The 19788-nt window shown below is 50.6% G+C and overlaps 1 protein-coding gene and 1 long non-coding RNA gene across 4 annotated transcripts; one reads left to right on the top strand and one right to left on the bottom strand.

Moving 5' to 3' along the window:
• Positions 1–6593: 6593 nt before the first annotated feature.
• On the bottom strand, positions 6594–12488 carry LOC132215324 (uncharacterized). The gene is made up of 2 exons (XR_009448503.1): positions 12257–12488; positions 6594–6706 (listed from the first exon to the last, which is right to left on the bottom strand). It is a non-coding gene; the product is annotated as an uncharacterized LOC132215324 (long non-coding RNA).
• On the top strand, positions 12176–17928 carry GLYCTK (glycerate kinase). Of its 3 annotated transcripts, none has more exons than XM_059663390.1 (5): positions 12176–12336; positions 14778–15193; positions 15417–15568; positions 16175–16350; positions 16693–17928. In XM_059663390.1, exons 2-5 carry the CDS (start codon positions 14817–14819, stop codon positions 17560–17562), a joined length of 1575 nt encoding a protein of 524 aa, XP_059519373.1. In that variant the 5' UTR covers positions 12176–12336; positions 14778–14816; the 3' UTR covers positions 17563–17928. The 3 variants fall into 3 exon arrangements, with proteins under 3 accessions (XP_059519373.1, XP_059519374.1, XP_059519372.1); XM_059663391.1 differs by lacking the exon at positions 12176–12336 and adding an exon at positions 14114–14226; XM_059663389.1 differs by lacking the exon at positions 12176–12336 and adding an exon at positions 14114–14226 and having other exon boundaries at positions 14541–15193.
• Positions 17929–19788: the final 1860 nt, after the last annotated feature.

Genomic DNA, 19788 nt, shown 5'->3' with positions numbered 1-19788 from the left:
AATGATAAATTAGAAGTCTGCTGTGGGTGGGGGGGGGGGGGGGGTCCTGGGAAGGGCTATTTGCTTCTAAAAGAGATACAAGGAAGAGATCCCTCTGATGGACACTGTTGGACGTGATGCCTGGGACTGCTGTAGCCAGGTTTCACCATGAGGACAGCAGCCTAAAGGCAAGCCAGGAGGTTGACAGTGGCCGAGCAGAAAGATGGAAAGGTTCTGTTGTGGGTTGTGTTGTGTCTCTTGCCCTCTCCCAGAGATATATTGAAGTCCTCACCTCTAGTAAGTACCCCAGAATGTACTCCATATTTGGAGATGGGGTTGTTACAAACGTAATTAGTTAAGATAAGGTCAAACTCGAGTAGGGTGGACCCAAAATCCAATATGATTGGTGTCCTTATTAGAAGAAAAGAGAGACACCCAAAAGATGGAGACAGAGAGTGGAGTCTCTCCCATCGATTTCAGAGGGAGCGAGATGCTGCTTGATTTTGGATTACTAGCCTCCAGAACCGTGAGACAATAAAAGTCTATTGTGTTAAGCCACCCAGTCTGTGTGACTTCCTTATGGCAGTCCTAGGAAGCTAACCCAGGGTCCTTGTGATCTATATACCAACCCTACAGCCATCCTGTCTTGAGATTACTTGTTATGTTAATAATTTTTTCTTATTATTTAAGCTAGTTGGATAGAGTTGTTTTTTGTTTGTTTGTTTTTCCAGATTCATGCAATATGGTTGACACATGGTATTGTGTAAGTTTAAAGTCTTGACACGGAGAAAATTCCTTAGTGTCCTAGATTAAATGACTGCAGGCAGGACGGTGGCGGGGAGAGATAAGGGAGGTAAAATCAGTTCATAGCTGCAGGCCAAAAACCAGCAGGATTGCTTACATTCCTGAATGCCTGTTGAAACTTTGAATTAACTTCCAGGTGGTTATTTTCATGATTATCTGGAGAATAGCTGACCACCAGACACCACTGCATTCTGCTTACGCAGGAACATTCTGGACTCTTGCCCACTATCAATACAAAAAGAGCAAACACTCCTTCCTTACTGACCAGCCACCTGTCCCAGAACCAGCCCGATTCACCTCCCCCCCCCCCCACCCCCTTTATCTATAGCCAATGTAAATTCTTTTAAAACAACTTGAATCTTTCTTCTCCAAACTCTGTCAGCCCAGGACGACAGATGGGTTTGTCTTCTCCATCTAGCCCTGCTGCGGCTGGTTTAGACTGCATGCCCCAGGACCTCGTCCTTCGTCCTTTTTCTGCCTAGCACATGGCTCAATGAACCCTTACTTTCAGAAAGGCTTTTAGCGGCTAAGGTTTTTGTTTAACAGTGTACAATGTAATGACTTGATCCACTTGTATGTTGTGAAATGATTACAATAGGGTTAGGATTGGCCCATTTCTTTTTAATTTGGGGCGGGGGGGGGAGTTTAATCCTCATCCAACGATATTTTTTCCATTGATTTTTAGAGAGTGGCAGGGAGGAGAGAAAAAGAGAGAGAGAGGGAGAGAGAGAGAGAGAGAGAGAGACAGGAAGAGAGAGAGAGAAACATCGATGTGAGAGACTCATGGATGGGTTGCTTCCCGCTCTCACCCTGACAGGCACCAGGGATCGAGCCTGCAACTGAGGTACATGACCTTGACCGGAATCAAACCCATGACCCTTCAGTCCTTGGGCCAATGCTCTAACCACTGAGCAACTGGCAAGGGCGGGATTGGCCCATTTATTAAATGCTTACATTTCATGATACACAGTTTAAAGTGGAATCTGCACTAAGTCATATATCTTCTTTCCAAAACTGATGGCTCCTTACAAATTCCAATTCTTTGAGATAAATTTGAGTTAAAGTGCCCAGTGGGACTTCTCTGGAACTTGATTAAGCTTGTTTGGGAGAAAAACATTTCCCTCCTTTCCTTTTAGATTAGTTGGCAGATCTAATACATAAAGATTGATATGAGACAAAAAAGAAAAAGAAAAAAAAACTGATATGACAGATTAACAGAAAAACAAATTTAATTCTGTATATACAGGGTGTGGGAAAAAGTAGGTTTACAGTTGTCCGTATGGAAAATAATACAATGAATAAATAGTAATACAAGAATGAACTCTGTTTTGTGTGCTCACAACTGTAAACTTATTTCTTGCCCCACCCTGTATGTACAGGAGCCCCACAAAGACAGAATCCAAGGTAGTCAGGCAATTTAGATTTTTATACCATCCTGAGCTAAGGAGAAGGTAGGGGTCTGGGATCTCAAAAGGGAGGAAGACAATTCACAGGAAGATAAGAAGAGCAAAACTTTGGTGGACAAATGTTTGCCGCAGCATGCAGATAAATCTTTCTGGTGTACAAAGTTGTCTCTGATAGCAGCTCTCTCCCTGGTTGATATAGACCCGCATTTAAAATTCTTTTAGGCAGTTAATGGAGAAAAAGCTTTTCTAGAGTCTGCTGGCTCTTAATTGCCTTCAGCTCAAAACAATCCACATGCGAAAGTGGCACATTATGGGGAGGCTATTCTGCTCCCCCTCAAGTTTTTACACAAGCCTTCACAATAACTAGAGTCAGGTGACTCTCTGGGAAGGCTGTGTGTGTGTGTGTGTGTGTGTGTGTGTGTGTGTGTGTGTAAGCTAAATTGCCAAAGAGGAAAAGCAGAATGTTGGAACATGATAGCAACCCACAGTAATTCTGAATAGCATGTTTCAATTGTCACACACAGTCTCATATAACTGCTTCTTACCTGACAAATTGCTTTATTTTCTAAATGAATGCATCATTTCACTTACCACCAAGAGGAAATAAATGTTCTAGGATGACCATGAGCAGAAGTAGCATTTCACATCAAATGAAAATTACAAACATCTTCTGTGGAGTCAAAGGCAACCTCAGCAATGGTTTTTATTTTAATTGAAACATATTTTCTATTTGTTTCTTGCTTGTTTTATTTTCTTCTGATGACCAAATTAATATCTGCTTAAAAGCATTTTGAAAGAGTAGAGGCCCTGGTCCATACAGCTCAGTGGTTAGAGCACTGGCCCACACACAGGTTCTATTCTCGGTCAAGGACAAGTATCTGGGCTGCAAGTTCGATCCCTGCCCCGGTTCTGAGGCAACCATGCAGGAGGCAACCACTCCACGTGTCTCTCTCACTTCTCTTCTCTCCCTCTCTCTACCCTCCCTCCCTCCCTTCCACTCTATCTAAAAAACAATGGAAAATATATACTCAGGTGAGAATTGACAAAAAATAAAATAAAAACGAAAGGGTAGAATATTTACTCTGGCCAGTGTGGCTCTGTTGGTTGAGCATTCCTGGTTCAATTCCCGCCAGAGCACAGGTTGTGGACTCAATCCCCAGTAGGGGGTGTGCAGGAGGCATCTGATAGATGGTCCTCTCACATACGTGTTTCTCCCTTCCTCTCTAAAATCAATAAAAACATTTTCAAAAAAGATTAGAACATTTGACTTTGTGGGTTTTTTTGCAAGGAACCTGTGGCTGACTTCATATAATTCCTGCAGCTTGTGCACTTCTGAATGACAGGCTGTGCTTAGTTTTCCCAAGGGATCAGCCTGTGGGAGACTCAAAGTGTGACCTTCAGCCACGGAGTGAGCCAGGCCGAGGGTTTCTAGGCCTCTTGCTAAAAGAGCTCTCCTGGGCCAAGTGGCGGGAGGGACCTGTCTAGCGGGGAGTTGGGGGAGCTCAGACTTTGTCCTTACAGCCTCAGTACTGCCCGGGAGACAGTGCCACCTCCGCCTCACCCAGTGTGTAACCCTGGCCCTCCTGACGTGTAGCCACTGACGACTTCCTCAGACAGATCCCGAGACCCCTGGGCTAGGGGCCCGTAATACCATTCTTCTCCAGGTAGTAGGACTGGCGACGTAATCTGCCCGACCCAGTGCAAAACAAAAATATGGGCTCCCCCTCACAGAAACTGCTAAGAATTGCAAGACAGCAGCAGCAGACTATTAAACCCAGTGCGGGACCCCTTCTGGCCTTGTTCCCTGGTGACTGCATAGGTCACACACCCATTAATCTGGCCCAGCTCAGAAACAGTACGGCCACAACTTGGAGGCTTTCTGTGTGCACTTTAAACACATTTCATGCTCTTAACCCCATTTTAATGATGAAGACTCTGGGGTTTTGTGAGGTTAAGTAACGTTCTCAAGGTCACCCAGCCAGTAAGCCCTGGAGGCTGGTTTCGCACTCTCCAGCCGGGCTTCCAGGGCAAAGGGTAGGTAATTGTTTCACTTGTAACTGAGTCCATTGTAGCTCAACAATGCCTTCTTGTTGTGGAAGGAAGGGATAGGAGCTTCCCAGATAAGCTGGCAGCTCAGAGCCAGGAAGAACCACCTCCCAGAACCTCTTGTCTCTAAAAGTATACAACTGTTTCAAAGGCTTAACTGCCCCATCTCACAACCCAGCCTATACAGCCTTAGCCGCTCCTCATCAGTTACCCATCAGTCCAGGCTGAGCTGTCTGTATGCTCCCCTATCCCTCCTTTAAAAACAAACAAACACAGCTTTAAGGGGTTTACAGTCCTTACTTAAAAGAGCTCTGTTCTCTCTCTCCTCCAGCACCGCCTCACCTGCTCCTGCCCCCTGAACAAGCCTTCATAACACCATTCTAGCACCAGAGCTTTGGGTCTTCCAGAGCTCCCCCTGGCCCTGCCCTGGCCAGGGTCCAGCAGTGCAGAGCACAAGGCAGGGGCGGCAGAGGGGAGTCCTGAAAGCTCACTGCAGAGCCCTTCCACGCCTCCGTGCAGACTCTTGGGAGGCATTAGGGTTGAATGCTTAGGAAGAGGGGGCTGAACCCCAAGGTCCCGGATGTGAAGGACGAGTGGAGGGAGGCCGAGAAGCCCAGCAGTGCCGCCCTGAGAAGGCAGCTGCCTCCAGTTTGGAGTTGATGACTGACACCCTCTGACTTATCTCAGGTTTTGCATACATTAAAAAAAAAAAAATCACTACTTTACTTTCACAGTGGATTTTACGGTGGCAGAACTTTTTACAGGTTCTCTATGAATGCACTATCATAATTCACAATACTTTTCAGGGCTGAATAACCAAACTTTGTTCACCTCATTGGAGAGAAGACGGAACACATTGATATTCACTATTTTTATTTCTGGTTCTAAATCAATCCTACATTTCCTGCTGGTCCTGAATTCTTGCGATCATTTACCTCTGTTCAGTCACAGGTAAAGTGCAATAAAAGGGGTAGGGGCAATCCTGACCAGTGTGGCTTAGCTGGTTGAGCACTGTCCCGGTCAGGGCACATGCCCAGGTTTCAGGTTCGATCCCTCTCTCTCAAGTCAATTGAAAAAATTTTTTTTAAAAAAATACACCACCTTTTTAAAAAGGCGGGGGTGAGGGGCAGAAGCCACATGAACTGATGGAATAAAAATCTGCCCCACTGCTGGAATCTAAGACTGATGCAAAGAATTTCTATTTGTGGAAGTGCTGGGAGCCAGTCCATGCTTGCTGTTTCAAGGGACCTGGCATATATGGCATACTGTTCTTAATATGTTTGCTCACCTTCTTGGCGCTGTGTTTTAACCAAGGTCACCTCTCCGAGAAAGGTTGTTTCCCCAGGTAGGGATTTTCCCCTGAAGTTAGGGAGGGAATAAAACCCCTTAACTAAGTGCCAGGCGGGTAATTAATCACTTTAACTACGAACAATCATGCTTAAGCTACATAATCTTTACTCCCTGGAATGGAGATAAGAAACGCCCTAACCTTTGTAATAGAGATTGATAGGATTGAATCAACTGGTATAAATTTAGATGTAACAAGACAGCAAGAGACAGAACTTAGGAGACAGAACCTAGGCACAGAACCTACACAGAACGTTCTCTAGAGACAGAAGAACTTCGCTGGAGAGAACATGGCAAAAGATCCTGGACAGAAACTGGCCTCAGAACCTAGAGACAGAACCGAGCGAGAGAACATGGCAAAAGATCCTGGACTGAACCTGACTACAGAAATTGGCAAGAGAACCTGACTAGAACCTGGTGACTGAACCTGGCTGGAGAACCTGGACAGAACCTGGCTACAGAACCTGGCTGGAGAACCTGGAGAACCTAGCAAGAGAACATGGACACAGAACCTGGCTGGAGATCCTAACCAGAACTTCGCTGGAGATCCAGACCAGAACTTGGCTGGAGATCCTGGCTGGAAATCCTGGCTAGGCTGCTGATTAACTGAACGCTGTCTCCGTGTCCTTCCTTCTTCGCCGACGCCGTCCACACCTTTGGGGACCCCTGGACCCGCTGGGGTTGGACCCCAGCATGGAAGCTGCTTTCTGCTTTGTGCCCCCGCTTCGAGGTATTAATTAGTGCACAAGACTCTCCTGAGTTTGTGTATACACAGCAAAATGTTCTTGATCTCTTCATTGTCGTTCTATGCCTCAAGAAAAGGTGTGCAAGCATGAACAGTGTGTGACCAGAAGCATGTCTGGCAAGGTGAATGCCAGTGAGAACCAAGAGTTTCTGGATGATCTAACATTAACAAGAGTAGATCTAGCTTCTAAGATGCAGTTCTACAGGACAGAGTGAGCTTAGCCAGGATGGGCTAGGTAATGGCCCAGTAACACAAACCCCCACATCTTAGTGATTCAAACATCCAAGGTTTACTTTCTACTTCCAATACATGTCCGTTGTGGGTTGGCCGGGTGTCTCTTCCCATCACTCACTCAGGGATTCGGGTTGAATGTTGCCAACTGCCAGGTGAAGAGAAAAAATGCTCAGGAAAACCTCACGGGCAAGTAAATGGCCAGAAGTGACCCCTCACTTTCACTCACAACTCATTGGCCACAACTAGCCGACTGCCTGAACTCGACCACACGGGGGCGGGAAGTGCTGGAAGGTGAGACCTGGATTTCGGGGTAAACTGCTCTATCGGTTGGAAGCGGGAGGACAACAGGATGAATGTCCATAGAAGAGCAGGTGCTTTAGGAGTACGACTGCTGGCTTGCTGTGGTAACATGAACTAACACTTCCAGCCTACTGAGGCATCTGAAACCTCAAATGGTTGCACATCATGTGTGACCAGCTTCTTCAACAAGCAGGATATCTTTACGGTGAGGTTCCAGGTCAGAAAGCCCAAGACGGAGCACTACTCACTACCCTGACGGCCCCCTTGAGCAGAGAAGGGGGCTGGGTTTCAGATTTACAGGGGTTCCTGAGATTCAGCAGTGTTAGTGGAGATGGGTGCACTGTTGCCACCTTCCCCGTGTCACTATCATCCAACATCACCCAGGAACAACCTCTTCCTTTGCTCTCAAAGGAAACATGTAAATTAAAGCTTAACTCGAAAAAATAAATTCAGTAACCCCTCCCCCAGTAGGGTATGTGTAATTCAGCTTGCTCGAATAGGGAAAGCTTATAATCTACTTTAATGGCCTTTCAACAGTTTCCTTAATTCATAAAATAGCATCTCAAAAAAAAAATAACATCTGAACTCGCCTTCCGATAGGAGAACCAAGATGGCGGCATAGGTTAACGCCGGAGTTTGCTGCTTTGAACAACTACTTCAAAAGTGAAACCAAAAAACGGAAGGGACATCACCCAGAACCACAGGAACGCTGGCTGAGTGGAAGTCCTACAACTAGGAGGAAAGAGAAACGCACACGGACACTCAGAGGAGGCGCAGTGCTGAAGTCAAATTCTGAGGTGCGGAGTGCGCGGAGCGGGCTGGCGGCGGAGGGCGCGGTTGTTGTTTTCAATCGGGAGGGAGTCGCAGACTCTGAGCTCCAGATCCGGGCGAGTCTTTAGGGACCCAGACTCGAACGGGAGAAGCGGGACTGTCTGGCTTCGGTCAGAGCGAGTGCAGCTTTCTCTCCCAGCTTTGCAGCGGGTGCTGGGACTCAGAGAGGCAGAGCTCCTTGGGACAGGACTGAGAGCCGCCATAACTGCTCTCTCCGGCCCATGCTGTTGATCCTGTGCGACCCGCCCTGCCCAAGCCCTGCACAGAGGCATTTGCCGGATAGCCTCAGGCAAAGGCTAGATTAGCACCTCCCTAGAGGACAGAAGTTCTCTCACTGCTGACACAGCTGATTCTCATAGCCACTTGGCCTGGAGGTCAAACCCTCCCTGGAATTAGCTACAACAATCAAGATTTATCTATAAGACTGCGAACAAAGACCACTAGGGGGTGCACCAAGGAAGCATAACAAAATGCGGAGACAAAGAAACAGGACAAAATTGTCAATGGAAGAAATAGAATTCAGAACCACACTTTTAAGGTCTCTCAAGAACTGTTTACAAGCTGCCGATAAACTTAATGAGCTCTACACGAAAACTAATAAGACCCTCGATCTTATATTGGGGAACCAACTAGAAATTAAGCACACACAGACTGAAATAACGAATATTATACAGACGCCCGACAGCAGACCAGAGGAGCGCAAGAATCAAGTCAATGATTTGAAATGCGAGGAAGCAAAAAACATCCAACTGGAAAAGCAAAATGAAAAAAGAATCCAAAAATGCGAGGATAGTGTAAGGAGCCTCTGGGACCGCTTCAAGCGTACCAACATCAGAATTATAGGGGTGCCAGAAGATGAGAGAGAGCAAGATATTGAAAACCTATTTGAAGAAATAATGACAGAAAACTTCCCCCACCTGGTGAAAGAAATGGACTTACAGGTCCAAGAAGCTCGGAGAACCCCAAACAAAAGGAATCCAAAGAGGACCACACCAAGACACATCATAATTAAAATGCCAAGAGCAAAAGATAAAGAGAGAATCTTAAAAACAGCAAGAGAAAGAAACTCAGTTACCTACAAGGGAATACCCATACGACTGTCAGCTGATTTCTCAACAGAAACTTTGCAGGCCAGAAGGGAGTGGCAAGAAATATTCAAAGTGATGAATACCAAGAACCTACAACCAAGATTACTTTATCCAGCAAAGCTATCATTCAGAATTGAAGGTCAGATAAAGAGCTTCACAGATAAGGAAAAGCTAAAGGAGTTCATCACCACCAAACCAGGATTATATGAAATGCTGAAAGGTATCCTTTAAGAAGAGGAAGAGGAAGAAAAAGGTAAAGATACAAATTATGAACAACAAATATGCATCTATCAACAAGTGAATCTAAGAATCAAGTGAATAAATAATCTGATGAACAGAATGAACTGTTGATTATAATAGAATCAGGGACATAGAAAGGGAATGGACTGACTATTCTTGGGGGGGAAAGGGGTGTGGGAGATGTGGGAAGAGACTGGACAAAAATCGTGCACCTATGGATGAGGACAGTGGGTGGGGAGTGAGGGCGGAGGGTGGGGCGGGAACTGGGAGGAGGGGAGTTATGGGGGGAAAAAAAAAGGAACAAATGTAATAATCTGAACAATAAAGATTTAATTAAAAAAAAATAATAACATCTATGTAGCCTTAATAATATTAGAATTAATATTATTAATATTTTTAGAAGCACTATAAACTTAATTGTATAAATTCTATCATCAATGGATATTTACATTGCTTTACACTCAGAAAATTTCTGGGATGAATACCTCTCCATATCCACTGAAGGGATCAGAGTACATCACCCTAAATTTGCCACTTTAGCATACAGTCATGCTGAGAAACAGCAGACACTCAAAGGGCTCCCTGTCCTCCTCCTTCCTACTGAAAAGCAGGACATAAATTTTCCGTGAGAAATTGTGCCATTCTGGTACCAGGAGATGGGGAACCAATGCCAAGATGAGTCTGTGCAAACAAATCTTACTACAGCAATCCTTATTTCCCCCATATATTTTACCACAATGTACTGCCCCTTGTCGCTCAAACCCCCTCTATCTTGTCCATCTCCATAATTTATCACTCTTTGTTAAAATGGGTGTATAAGGTCTCAGGCCTACTGTCTTCTTTGGAGTCCTCACTTCATTTCTGTTAGCAACCCCCCCCCCCCCCTGCCACCATGTGCATATAAAATAAACCTTTTTCTCCCATTAATCTGTTTTCTGTCAGTTTAATTTGTAGGGCCTCCACCATTGAACCTAAGACTGTAAAGGAGAAAGTTTTTCCCTTCCCTATACCATCTTTGTCCGCATATCCAATTATTTCTTTGGACTGAAACTGGATGTCACATTTTTTATATTTATTGATATTGATATTTATTGCCAAAGTGCTCTTTAAAAGACTATTGACAGCCCTGGCAGGTGGCTCAGTTGGTTGGAGCATCGTCCTGTACACCAAAAGGTTGCAGGTTCGATTCTCAGTCAGGAATCTCTTTCTTTCTCTCCCTTCCTCTCTCTAAACATATCCGTGGGTGAGGATTAAAAAAAGACTGTAGACATATTCATGCCCACTATCCAGAGATGTGTTATTATTCGGATGAGCTGAATATTCTGGGTTTTTTTTTAGATCTAAACCCCACCACTCAATGAAGCCTTCTACTTCTATTCACCACCAACTCTTTTCCTTTTGTGAAATCCTTTCCACCTAGGGTCTGCAGCAATTTGTAGTTGAGCACTTCACTGTTGTCTTAATTCATTAAAAAAAGAAGAAGAAGAAGAACAAGAAAGAAATTCCAGTTTCTTTTTGTGCCTGGTCCTACGCAAGGCAGTACAAATACAAATTAGACCAAGTCATGACATTCCAGAGGCTCACAGTCCAGTGGGCATCTAAAACTTATGCTGTTGTTAAATGCATCTTGTGAGTAGTTGTGGGGTGCGGTAGGAGGTTAAAAATGGGTACAGTTAGTCCCCTGCTTACAGTCTGACAGAACAGCACGGGCACAGTACATGGTGTCTGTTTATGAATCTCTGGCACTAAATAATTAGAGAGTTGCTCAAATTTACACTCCTCTCACCAATGTGGGAATGCAATTACAAAAGCAGAGTACATTTCCCATCTGAAACCACCACTTCTTACTCACTGCAGCAGTTACAGCACTTGGCCCACAAAGAAGACACTCGGGAAATGACTGTTGAATGATGGAGGAGTGAATAAATGCATGCATGGATGAAGACAGCTTACTGTAAGTGAGGACAAACTGAAACTTTAAGTTTTTCCAATCTCCCCAAATTTAAAGAAGGAAGATCTGGGGATGTAAAGTACAGTGTAGGGAATATAGTCAATAACATTGTAATAACTACGAATGGTGCCAGGTGGGCACTGGAAACATGGGGGTGGAGGGAGAGAACACTGTGTAAAGTATATGATTATCTAACCACTATGCGGTACACCTGAAACTAATACAAAATAATCCTGAATGTAAACTGTACTAGTAAGTGAGAAAAAAACATAATAAAGAAGGCAACTCCTCCTGAAGGCGCCTGTGCTTGGATGATGGGGAGGAGAAGCGTTTAGGAGCGGTTGATAGGGAATAAAAGGTCCTCTAGCATAAAGGCAAAGGAAAGCCCAGGGAAACAGCTAAGAAGGGGGGAAGGAGGAGTTTATGACAAAAGCAGAGCATGGTTTGGAGATCTATGGAGAGAGGTGGCAGCTGCTAGAGAGCAGGTGTGAAAAAACCTGTTTAAGATTGTTAGGAAGTCTATTCTGTGATTTGTCATGTAGCTCTCCCCCACATCTCCCCAAGAAAACGTAGTCAAAATAGTGTACCCTCCTGACCTAACCGGTTTGGCTCAGTGGATAGAGCGTCTGCCTGCGGACTGGAGGGTCCCAGGTTCGATTCCGGTCAAGGGCATGCACCTTGGTTGCGGGAACATCCCCAGTAGGGGGTGTGCAAGAGGCAGCTGATGGATGTTTCTAACTATCTCTCTCCCTTCCTCTCTGTAAAAAAATCAATAAAATATAAACTAGAACCTGCATTAAAAAAAAAAAATAGTACACCCTCCCGAGCACAGGGTGAGAGCAGGGGCAGGGAGAGGCCCAGGGTCACTTGTGTTTACAGGCCCCTTGTGCGCTCGAGGATCTCGGCACTGAACTCTCTTGCTGAGTCAGAGCTGTTATTTGGTTGCCAAGGGGAAGGGGGCGTGGGGGAGACGCCAATCAATTACTTGGGACCCCAGCGCCAGGAGGGTGAGGATGACATAACCTGGCTCCGGAGCGGTGGGTTGTGGGTAAGGAGCGATCCCGGGATTCTGGGCCGTTGGCTCGGTACAGTGCCTGGCACCTAACAGGAGCTTGGAAAGTATTTGCTGACTGATTGCTCCGAACAGGAAAAATGAGGAGACGATCACAGCAACCAGTGGGGCGGCAATTACGACCCCCATGGCAGAGATGAAACCGAGGCCCTAGGCCTCACTCCGGATCCCCGCCCCGCGCTCCTCCAAGCACCATTCACACCTGGCACCCACCCCGCACTTCCGGATTCCGCTCCGCCCACCAGCGAGTCCTTCCGGCCTCCAGCGCTGGAAGCCGCAGCCGGGAACCGGGGGTAAGTCTGCGCCGCGAAACATGCGGAAGCAGTCCTTGTGCCGGGCCACAGCGGGCCCCGGCGGCAGTGGGCTATTTCTCGGGTTACCACCCAATATTACGCCGCAGCCGTTTCCCTCGCCCAGTCCTGCGGCGTCGGCCAGGTGACGTCACTTCCGGGACCTGTGCCAGCAGCAGGCGATGGCCGGAAGTGGTTCTAGCCCCATCTGGCGGCGGGGAGGAGTCACGGCGAATGTTCTCGGAATCTCCAGGTTTAGCGCTGTAGTGCCCGGGAGTTTGAGGAGTTGTCCTGATTAGAGTTGCTGGGTTTAGAAATAAAAATACAGGAAGTCTGTTTAAATTTGAATCTCAGATAAACAAGTAATATTTCAGTATAGGTATGTCCCAAATATTCTAGGGGAAATCCCTATATTAAAGCAATTCCTAACCCCTACGTTGTACACCTGAAACGAATATGACATTGTTAATTGTTTGTTAAGAAAAAAATTCCTCATTTGTGTGAAATTCAAATTTGACTGGACGCCCTGTATTTTCTCTGGCAACCTTCACCTTGAATGCCCTCCTGCCCTGGGCTCTGCTATCCAGTAGCAAGGCAGGGATCCTCTAGGCCTGTGTCCTTTTGGGAAATAAGTACAAAGTTCACCCAGCTTTTGAATAAGTACAGAGTTCACCCAGCTTTTGCTAGATGCTAAGATACTTTTAACTCCAAGCCTGATGGGGGTCAGCCCCAGGAGCCCCCAGGAAAAAGCTGGGTCCATTTCCAGAGTCCGCATGGTGGTGCTCTCTGTTCCCTTTCACAACTGAGGGCGGACAGAGTTGGTCTCTTACGGAAATGTGGAAAACCAGCAGGCTCAGAGGGCGAGACGTTGCCAGGTTTTTTGAGTGTGGGATAGATTGGTGTTTGGTGTCCAGGTTTTGTGTGTTAACAGTGGACAGCTTCAGAGAGCCCAGGGATTTCAAGGGGAAAGCATTAGTCTTAATCTTATCCCACTTCTCATTTAAATTATATATATATATATATATATATATATATATATATATATATATATATATATCTTTATTGATTTCAAAGAGGAAGGGAGAGGGAAAGAGAGATAGAAACACCAATGATGAGAGAGAATCATTGATTGGCTGCCTCCTGCAGGTCCCCTCCTGGGGATCAAGCCCACAGCCTAGGCATGTGCCCTTGACCAGAATCGAACCTGGGACCCTTCAGTCCGCAGGCTGACGCTCTATCCACTGAGCCAAACCAGCCAGGGCTCCCACTGCTCATTTTGCAGACGAGGCCAGTGAGAGAAATGGAGCTTTCCTAGCCAGTCAGAAAGCCCATGGTGGAGCTGGAGCCTGGTTCCCAGCCGCCTTCCCCTGCTCTGTCCACACACTGCTGCAGTCAACTGGCAGCATTTATGGTGGGCATTTATGAAAGCAGACGCCTTTTTAGAGATAAGCTCTTTGGTTTTGTTTTTTTATTGTCCCTAAACTCCTCAACAGCCTCCTGACCTTCACCTCAAGGCTTCTTGAGCATTTTCCCTGCCCCGTGGGGAAAATGATAATTTGGGCTCAGCTGTGGGAGCCTGGTCTTTCGCTGCCATAGCCACTTGGCTCTCACCCCTGTGGGTGGTGTGACCCAAGGCTTGTTTTGTTCTGTGGGAGCCAAAAGGCATGCTGTTAGCAGGGGTGGGTCCAGCCAGCCATGTAGGTGGAAGGGCATCTTTTTCTGTCCAGCAGATTGGGTCCCCTGGTACATCGCCTCATGTGGTATCTGGGGTTTCTTTGAGGTTCCACCATGAGCGAGACTTTGCTGCCACTTCTGATTTGAAACGGAACCTCTGGTTGTACTGGCCGTGAGTGCTGGGACTCCGCAGACTGTATGCCTTGATGTTCAGGACCTGTGAGTGCCCTGGCAAGCCTGCAGTCGCCCCACACAGACCCATAAGTTAATGAATAGGAGCAGGCGGGAGGTCACCGGGCTTGAGTCAGCTGGTGGGACAGCCAGCAGCCTCCTGGCACCAGAAGTGGTGAAGAGGCAAGGAAGCAGTGCCAGAAAGGGGCGTTGCACCTGGGTGAGGGCTCAGAGTGAAGGGGTGGACAAGGGGCGGGGCGGGAAGCCACTGATAGGAATTGCTCACTCCGTGAATGATTAACTCTCAGCCAAAGTGGGTGACCCAGGAGGAGGGCTCAACTAACAGGACCTTTGGACTCCAGGCAGAGCGTTCAGAGGACCGCTGTGTGGCCGGCAGAAGAGGAGGACATGGCTGGGTGGCAGGCCTGGGCTCCGAGGACTGGAGTGAGATCCGTTAGCTGGGAGCCTCGGGAAGTCTCCTGGGACTGGCAGATGGTCCATTCTTGCAGCAGCAGCTGTGGGGTCCACTATCCCTGAGCCCTCAGGGGCTCCCTTCTCTGACCTTGCAACTGCCTCATTAGTGTTTTCTTCCCCTCCAGGCGGCTATGGGTGCCAGGTGGAGCTGAAAGCAGTGGGGCATGGCTGTAGCCCTGCAGGTCTTGCCCCGCTTGGCCCGAGCCCCATTACGCCCACTCCTCTGGGGGGGCCCAGGGGCACGGCTGGCCAGTGGCATGGCCTTGGCAGAGCAGGCTCGGATGCTGTTTGAGAACACTATTGGTGCCGTGCTGCCAGGCCCCATGATGCACCGGGCACTGTCCTTGGACCCCAGCAGCGGGCAGCTGAAGGTGCGGGATCGGAGCTTTCAGCTGCGGCAAAACCTCTACCTGGTGGGCTTCGGCAAGGCTGTGCTGGGCATGGCAGCTGCAGCCGAGGAGCTACTGGGCCAGCACCTGGTGCAGGGCGTGATCAGCGTTCCCAAGGGGATCCGTGCTGCCGTGGAGTGCAGTGGCAAGCAGTAAGGAGCTCTGGGGGGCTGCCCCCTACTGTCCATCTGGAGGGGAATCTGGGCCCAGACTCAGGCTGGATCGGGGCCTCCCTTCCTCACCAGCTTCCCTTTTCTACCGGGTCTGGCCTGGTTCCAGGATGGGTATTAGCAGGCATCATGGTATGAACAGCTGGGAAGTTATTGGGAGGAGAGGAGCCCGCCCCATCTCTTACTCTGTTCTTTCTCCCCTGAGGGAGATGCTACTGAAGCCACACAGCCGTGTCCAGGTTTTTGAGGGTGCAGAGGACAACCTGCCGGACCGTGATTCGCTGCGGGCTGCGTTAGCCATCCGGCAGCTGGCCGAAGGGCTGACAGCTGACGACCTGCTGCTCGTGCTCATCTCAGGTGTGGGTGCCAGATTGCTTGGGGAAGTTGGGTGGGGCAATATCAGGTCTTCAAGAAACCATTGGTCTGAGCCCCCAGGGACACAAAGCAGGTAAGGCAGTGAGGAACCTGGATGGCTGACTTCTGGACAGCCCTGGGCGAGTCGTCTGGCCTCCTCTGAGCTGTGGGGTCCTCCCCTAGGTTCCCATTGGCAGGTCATGAGGGCACATAGGGAGCACCGACCTCAGAGTCTTGCAAGGGAAATGTCACTGCTGTTGTTGCTGTCTGTACCAATGTCACCTGGGGCTAGAACCCAGGCCCTGCAGCCCCTATGGAGCCCTCTCCTTGGTTCTCCACCCTCTTCCCCCATATCTGCCGCCTATTTCAAGATCTTAAGGAATAGTTCTTCCAGTGCCTGCTGGGACCTGGGGTACCCCAAGGCAGGGCACAACCTCAGGTGCCCAGGGTGTGGTGACTGCACACATTCACTGCATGTCCATATGGGGCACCCTAACTCTGCCTTTCAGGCCTCATCCCTTCCCTAATGTGTTCACTGCCCACCTGCATCCCTGGGTGAGGACATTTCCTTGCTGTCCCCTCTGCCTGAAGTCCTCCCTGTCTCTGCAGGTGGGGGCTCGGCCCTGCTGCCCGCCCCCATCCCACCCGTCACACTGGAGGAGAAGCAGACACTCACCAAGCTGCTGGCGGCCCGCGGAGCCACAATCCAGGAGCTGAACACCATCCGGAAGGCCCTGTCCCAGCTCAAGGGTGGGGGGCTCGCTCAGGCTGCCTACCCTGCCCAGGTGTGTGAGTCACTTCTTACCCAGGCAGCCCTGGGTTTGTGGAATCAGGCCCACATGTGCTCAGCAGATGAAAGCCTCAAACAGCTTACAGATTGGCAGGGACCTGGTATGGAGTTCACAGGACCATCAAAGGGAGACCTCAGAGGGCGAGGTGGAGTCCACATGACCAGGTGTTCTGCAAACCCACTTGAGAGGGGTTAGAAACGGGCCAGGAAGTGCAGCAGGTGGTGGAAGGTGTATGGCTACATGGGAAGTGGGGTGGTCGGGAGGGGCAGTTTGTCCTCAGAGCTCTGGGGTGCGGACCAGGCGGGACTCAGCTTTGCATCTTCAACCTCTTCCCAGGTGGTAAGCCTGATTCTGTCGGACGTGGTGGGAGACCCCGTGGAGGTGATCGCCAGCGGCCCCACCGTGGCCAGCGTCCACAATGTGCAGGATTGCCTGCACATCCTTAATCGCTATGGCCTCCGTGCTGCCCTGCCACGTTCGGTGAAAACTGTGCTGGCCCGGGCCGACTCGGACCCTCACGGGCCTCACACCTGCGGCCACGTCCTCAATGTGATCATCGGCTCCAACGCACTGGCACTGGCTGAGGCCCGGCGGCAGGCGGAGGCGCTGGGATACCGGGCCGTGGTGCTGAGCGCAGCCATGCAGGGCGACGTGAAAAGTGTGGCCACATTTTACGGGCTGCTGGCCCGAGTGGCTGGAGCCCACCTCACTGCGCCCGGTGGCGCCGGGGTCTCTGTGGAGGAGGAGGATCAGCTCCATGAGCAGGCGGCGTCGCTCCAGCTCCCAGACCTGCAGCTGAAGGAGGCCCTGGAGGTCGTGAAGGGGGCTCAGGGCCCCATCTGCCTGCTGGCTGGTGGGGAGCCCACCGTGCAGTTGCAGGGCTCGGGCAAGGGTGGCCGGAACCAGGAACTGGCCCTGCGCGTCGCCACAGAGCTGGGACAGCGGCCGCTGGGGCCCGTCGACGTGCTGTTTCTGAGTGGCGGCACCGATGGGAGGGACGGACCCACGGAGGCAGCCGGGGCCTGGGTTATGCCTGAGCTTGCCAGCCAGGCCACCGCTGAGGGCCTGGATGTGGCCACCTTCCTAGCCCACAACGACACACATACCTTCTTCCATCGCTTCCAGGGCGGGGCCCACCTGCTGTACACAGGGCTGACGGGCACCAACGTCATGGACGTCCACTTCCTGTTCCTGCGGCCGCGGTGATGACATAAGTCACGATTTGGGAGTCCAGAGAAGGCCTACGGGCAGCTTCTGGGCAGACCAGGGTCGGTCCCCAGGGCCTCCCCAGGCCTGAGGGCCCCTCCTCGCCTTGGCCCTGGCTGCATGGTTGGCCTTTACACTTCCCACCCAGGGCCTCTGCTTCATGTCCATTCCCCCAACCAGAACGGCACGATGGCGGCTCTCTTCCGCCCCTAATTTCAGCCCCGGCAGCAGTACCCCTGAGGCCAAAACAAGCCTCTTGGCCCGTTCGCTGTTCCCGGTATTCCCTAAGCAGCCCCACTGCTGAGCTCCTGAGCCTGTTTCTCTGTGGGGCGGAACAAGAAGGACTGAAAATAAAAAGGACCACTCAATGGGGTCTCAGTGCATCTTCCCTCAGAGCCGGGGCTCACAGGGGGCCGCTGGGGAGGGAGTGGGTCGGGCTGCAGCCACCCCACCAGGACCCGGTGGGAGTTCCCACACCCTCCACACAACACACTCAGCACTTGTTTCACCAACAGGAGCCTGGGAGGGTGGAGCCTGGCTCCCAACATGGGTGAGCAGAGACCCCAGGGAGACAGGCCTAAGGACTGCCATCTGTGGGGTCTGGGAGGGCCTGGCCACCCATCCAACAGTGACTTCCCCAGTGGCATCCATGCCCCGGTCTCCAGGTTCTATATGCCCCACTGGGTGCCTGCTTACTACCTCCCACCTGGCCTCCTTCCTACTTTGGACAGCCCTTAGCCACAGACCACACCTTCTTTGGTTGAGCAGCCCTCTCGCTAGGGGCCGCCCCAGCCACACAGGACACTGGGCCTTGTTCCCTGTGGCAGCCTTTTTCTCAGGCTGAATACCCCCAGTTCCTTCAGCCACTCCTGTGGGGACACAGTCCCATTCCTGGTCCCAGCCTTGTTATGGGGGTCAGCCTTGGACGGTGGGTCAGAGCAGTGATGGGGTCCAACAGTCCCTCCGCCAGTGGGGAGGAAAGCAACAGAGGAGGGTCCCTTGGCCAGGCCAGCTGCCTGTGCTGAGGGAAGGTGGGCCGCTGTCCCGGCTCTCCTTGGGCCCCCTCGCTCAGCATCCACGCCCGCCGCTGGCCGCCCCCGCCGTGCGCCACGGCTCCAATCCCTATATGAGTGAGCAGTAGAATCACATAGGAATAAAAAGCCATAGAGAACAGCGAGGCCTGGGATGCTGCTGCTGGCCCCTCTGCCACCCCAGCCACCCCCTTCTTTCTGAAGGTGTGAGCGGCTCTGGCCAGAGCTGGCCTGCCCTCCCCCTGGGAACAGCCTTCCTGCCCCACTTGAGCTCTGGACAGCCCAGCTGGCAGACGGTTCATGACCCGGACAGCACATCGGGCAGGTCGGGGATTGAGAGGGAGGTGAGCAAGGAGAGCAGGGCTCTGGGGCCACGAAGGTTTGGGGAAGAGAGTTTGCACCACTCGATGCAGAGGCACCAGCTCCTTCTGCCCTGTGTGGAGTTTCTGATGGGGGGGGGGGCGGTCATAGTCTTAGGGGATATCGTCCCCACGTGACAATGCCCTGTGCTGGCTCTCCTCTGGCAACCTCTACACATGGCCTGACCCTGCTTCAGTCCTTGCTCTCGGGACCATGAGTCTTAGCACAGGGTGTCCAGCTCCAGGCGAGGGCAGAAGAGGGCTGGCCGGTGGCGGAGGACCTGCCTGCCACGTCCCCAATTTGTGCATGTGTGTGCATGTTCGTGTTGGCATGCGGAGAGGGGGATGCATGTTTGTATTCATAGATACTCAGCAGAGGAGATGCTGCTGCGTGCCCATGGCTGCTGACACACCTGCTGAGGGGTGGGGCGGGAGTGGGGCCTTGCCAGCGGCTCCCCGGTGCCACCTCGGCCCCTGCTCTGTGTCTGTGGGGACTGGAAGGCCAGGGGCTGGATCGAGCCTCACCCATTAGATTTGCTCATTTGGTATCCCCAAGATAAAAGAGCATATATTTGGCCTCAATCTAGATGAAAATGAGATAAACCCTGCATGGTGAGTGTTCATAGGACTTATTATCTGCTCCATAAATGTCAAGTATGGTCCTAATCGTTGCTCCTATCTCCTGGCTCAGATTCCTGCTGCCCTTGCACTCACCGCATCTCCAGTCCCGGACTCTTCCTGGCCCGGCCGGAGCTCCTGTGGGGTGCCTGGCACCCTTGACTGCTGCTCTCACAGGCCCTTCCATTCTCTGAAATTGCCATGGACTGACAGCAGCT

Source organism: Myotis daubentonii, chromosome 14 (genome assembly GCF_963259705.1).
Source record: "Myotis daubentonii chromosome 14, mMyoDau2.1, whole genome shotgun sequence".
In the NCBI taxonomy this organism is placed as follows: Eukaryota; Metazoa; Chordata; class Mammalia; order Chiroptera; family Vespertilionidae; genus Myotis; species Myotis daubentonii.
Note: the sequence above shows the minus strand (reverse complement) of the source record. Positions and strands in the feature narration are given on the sequence as shown.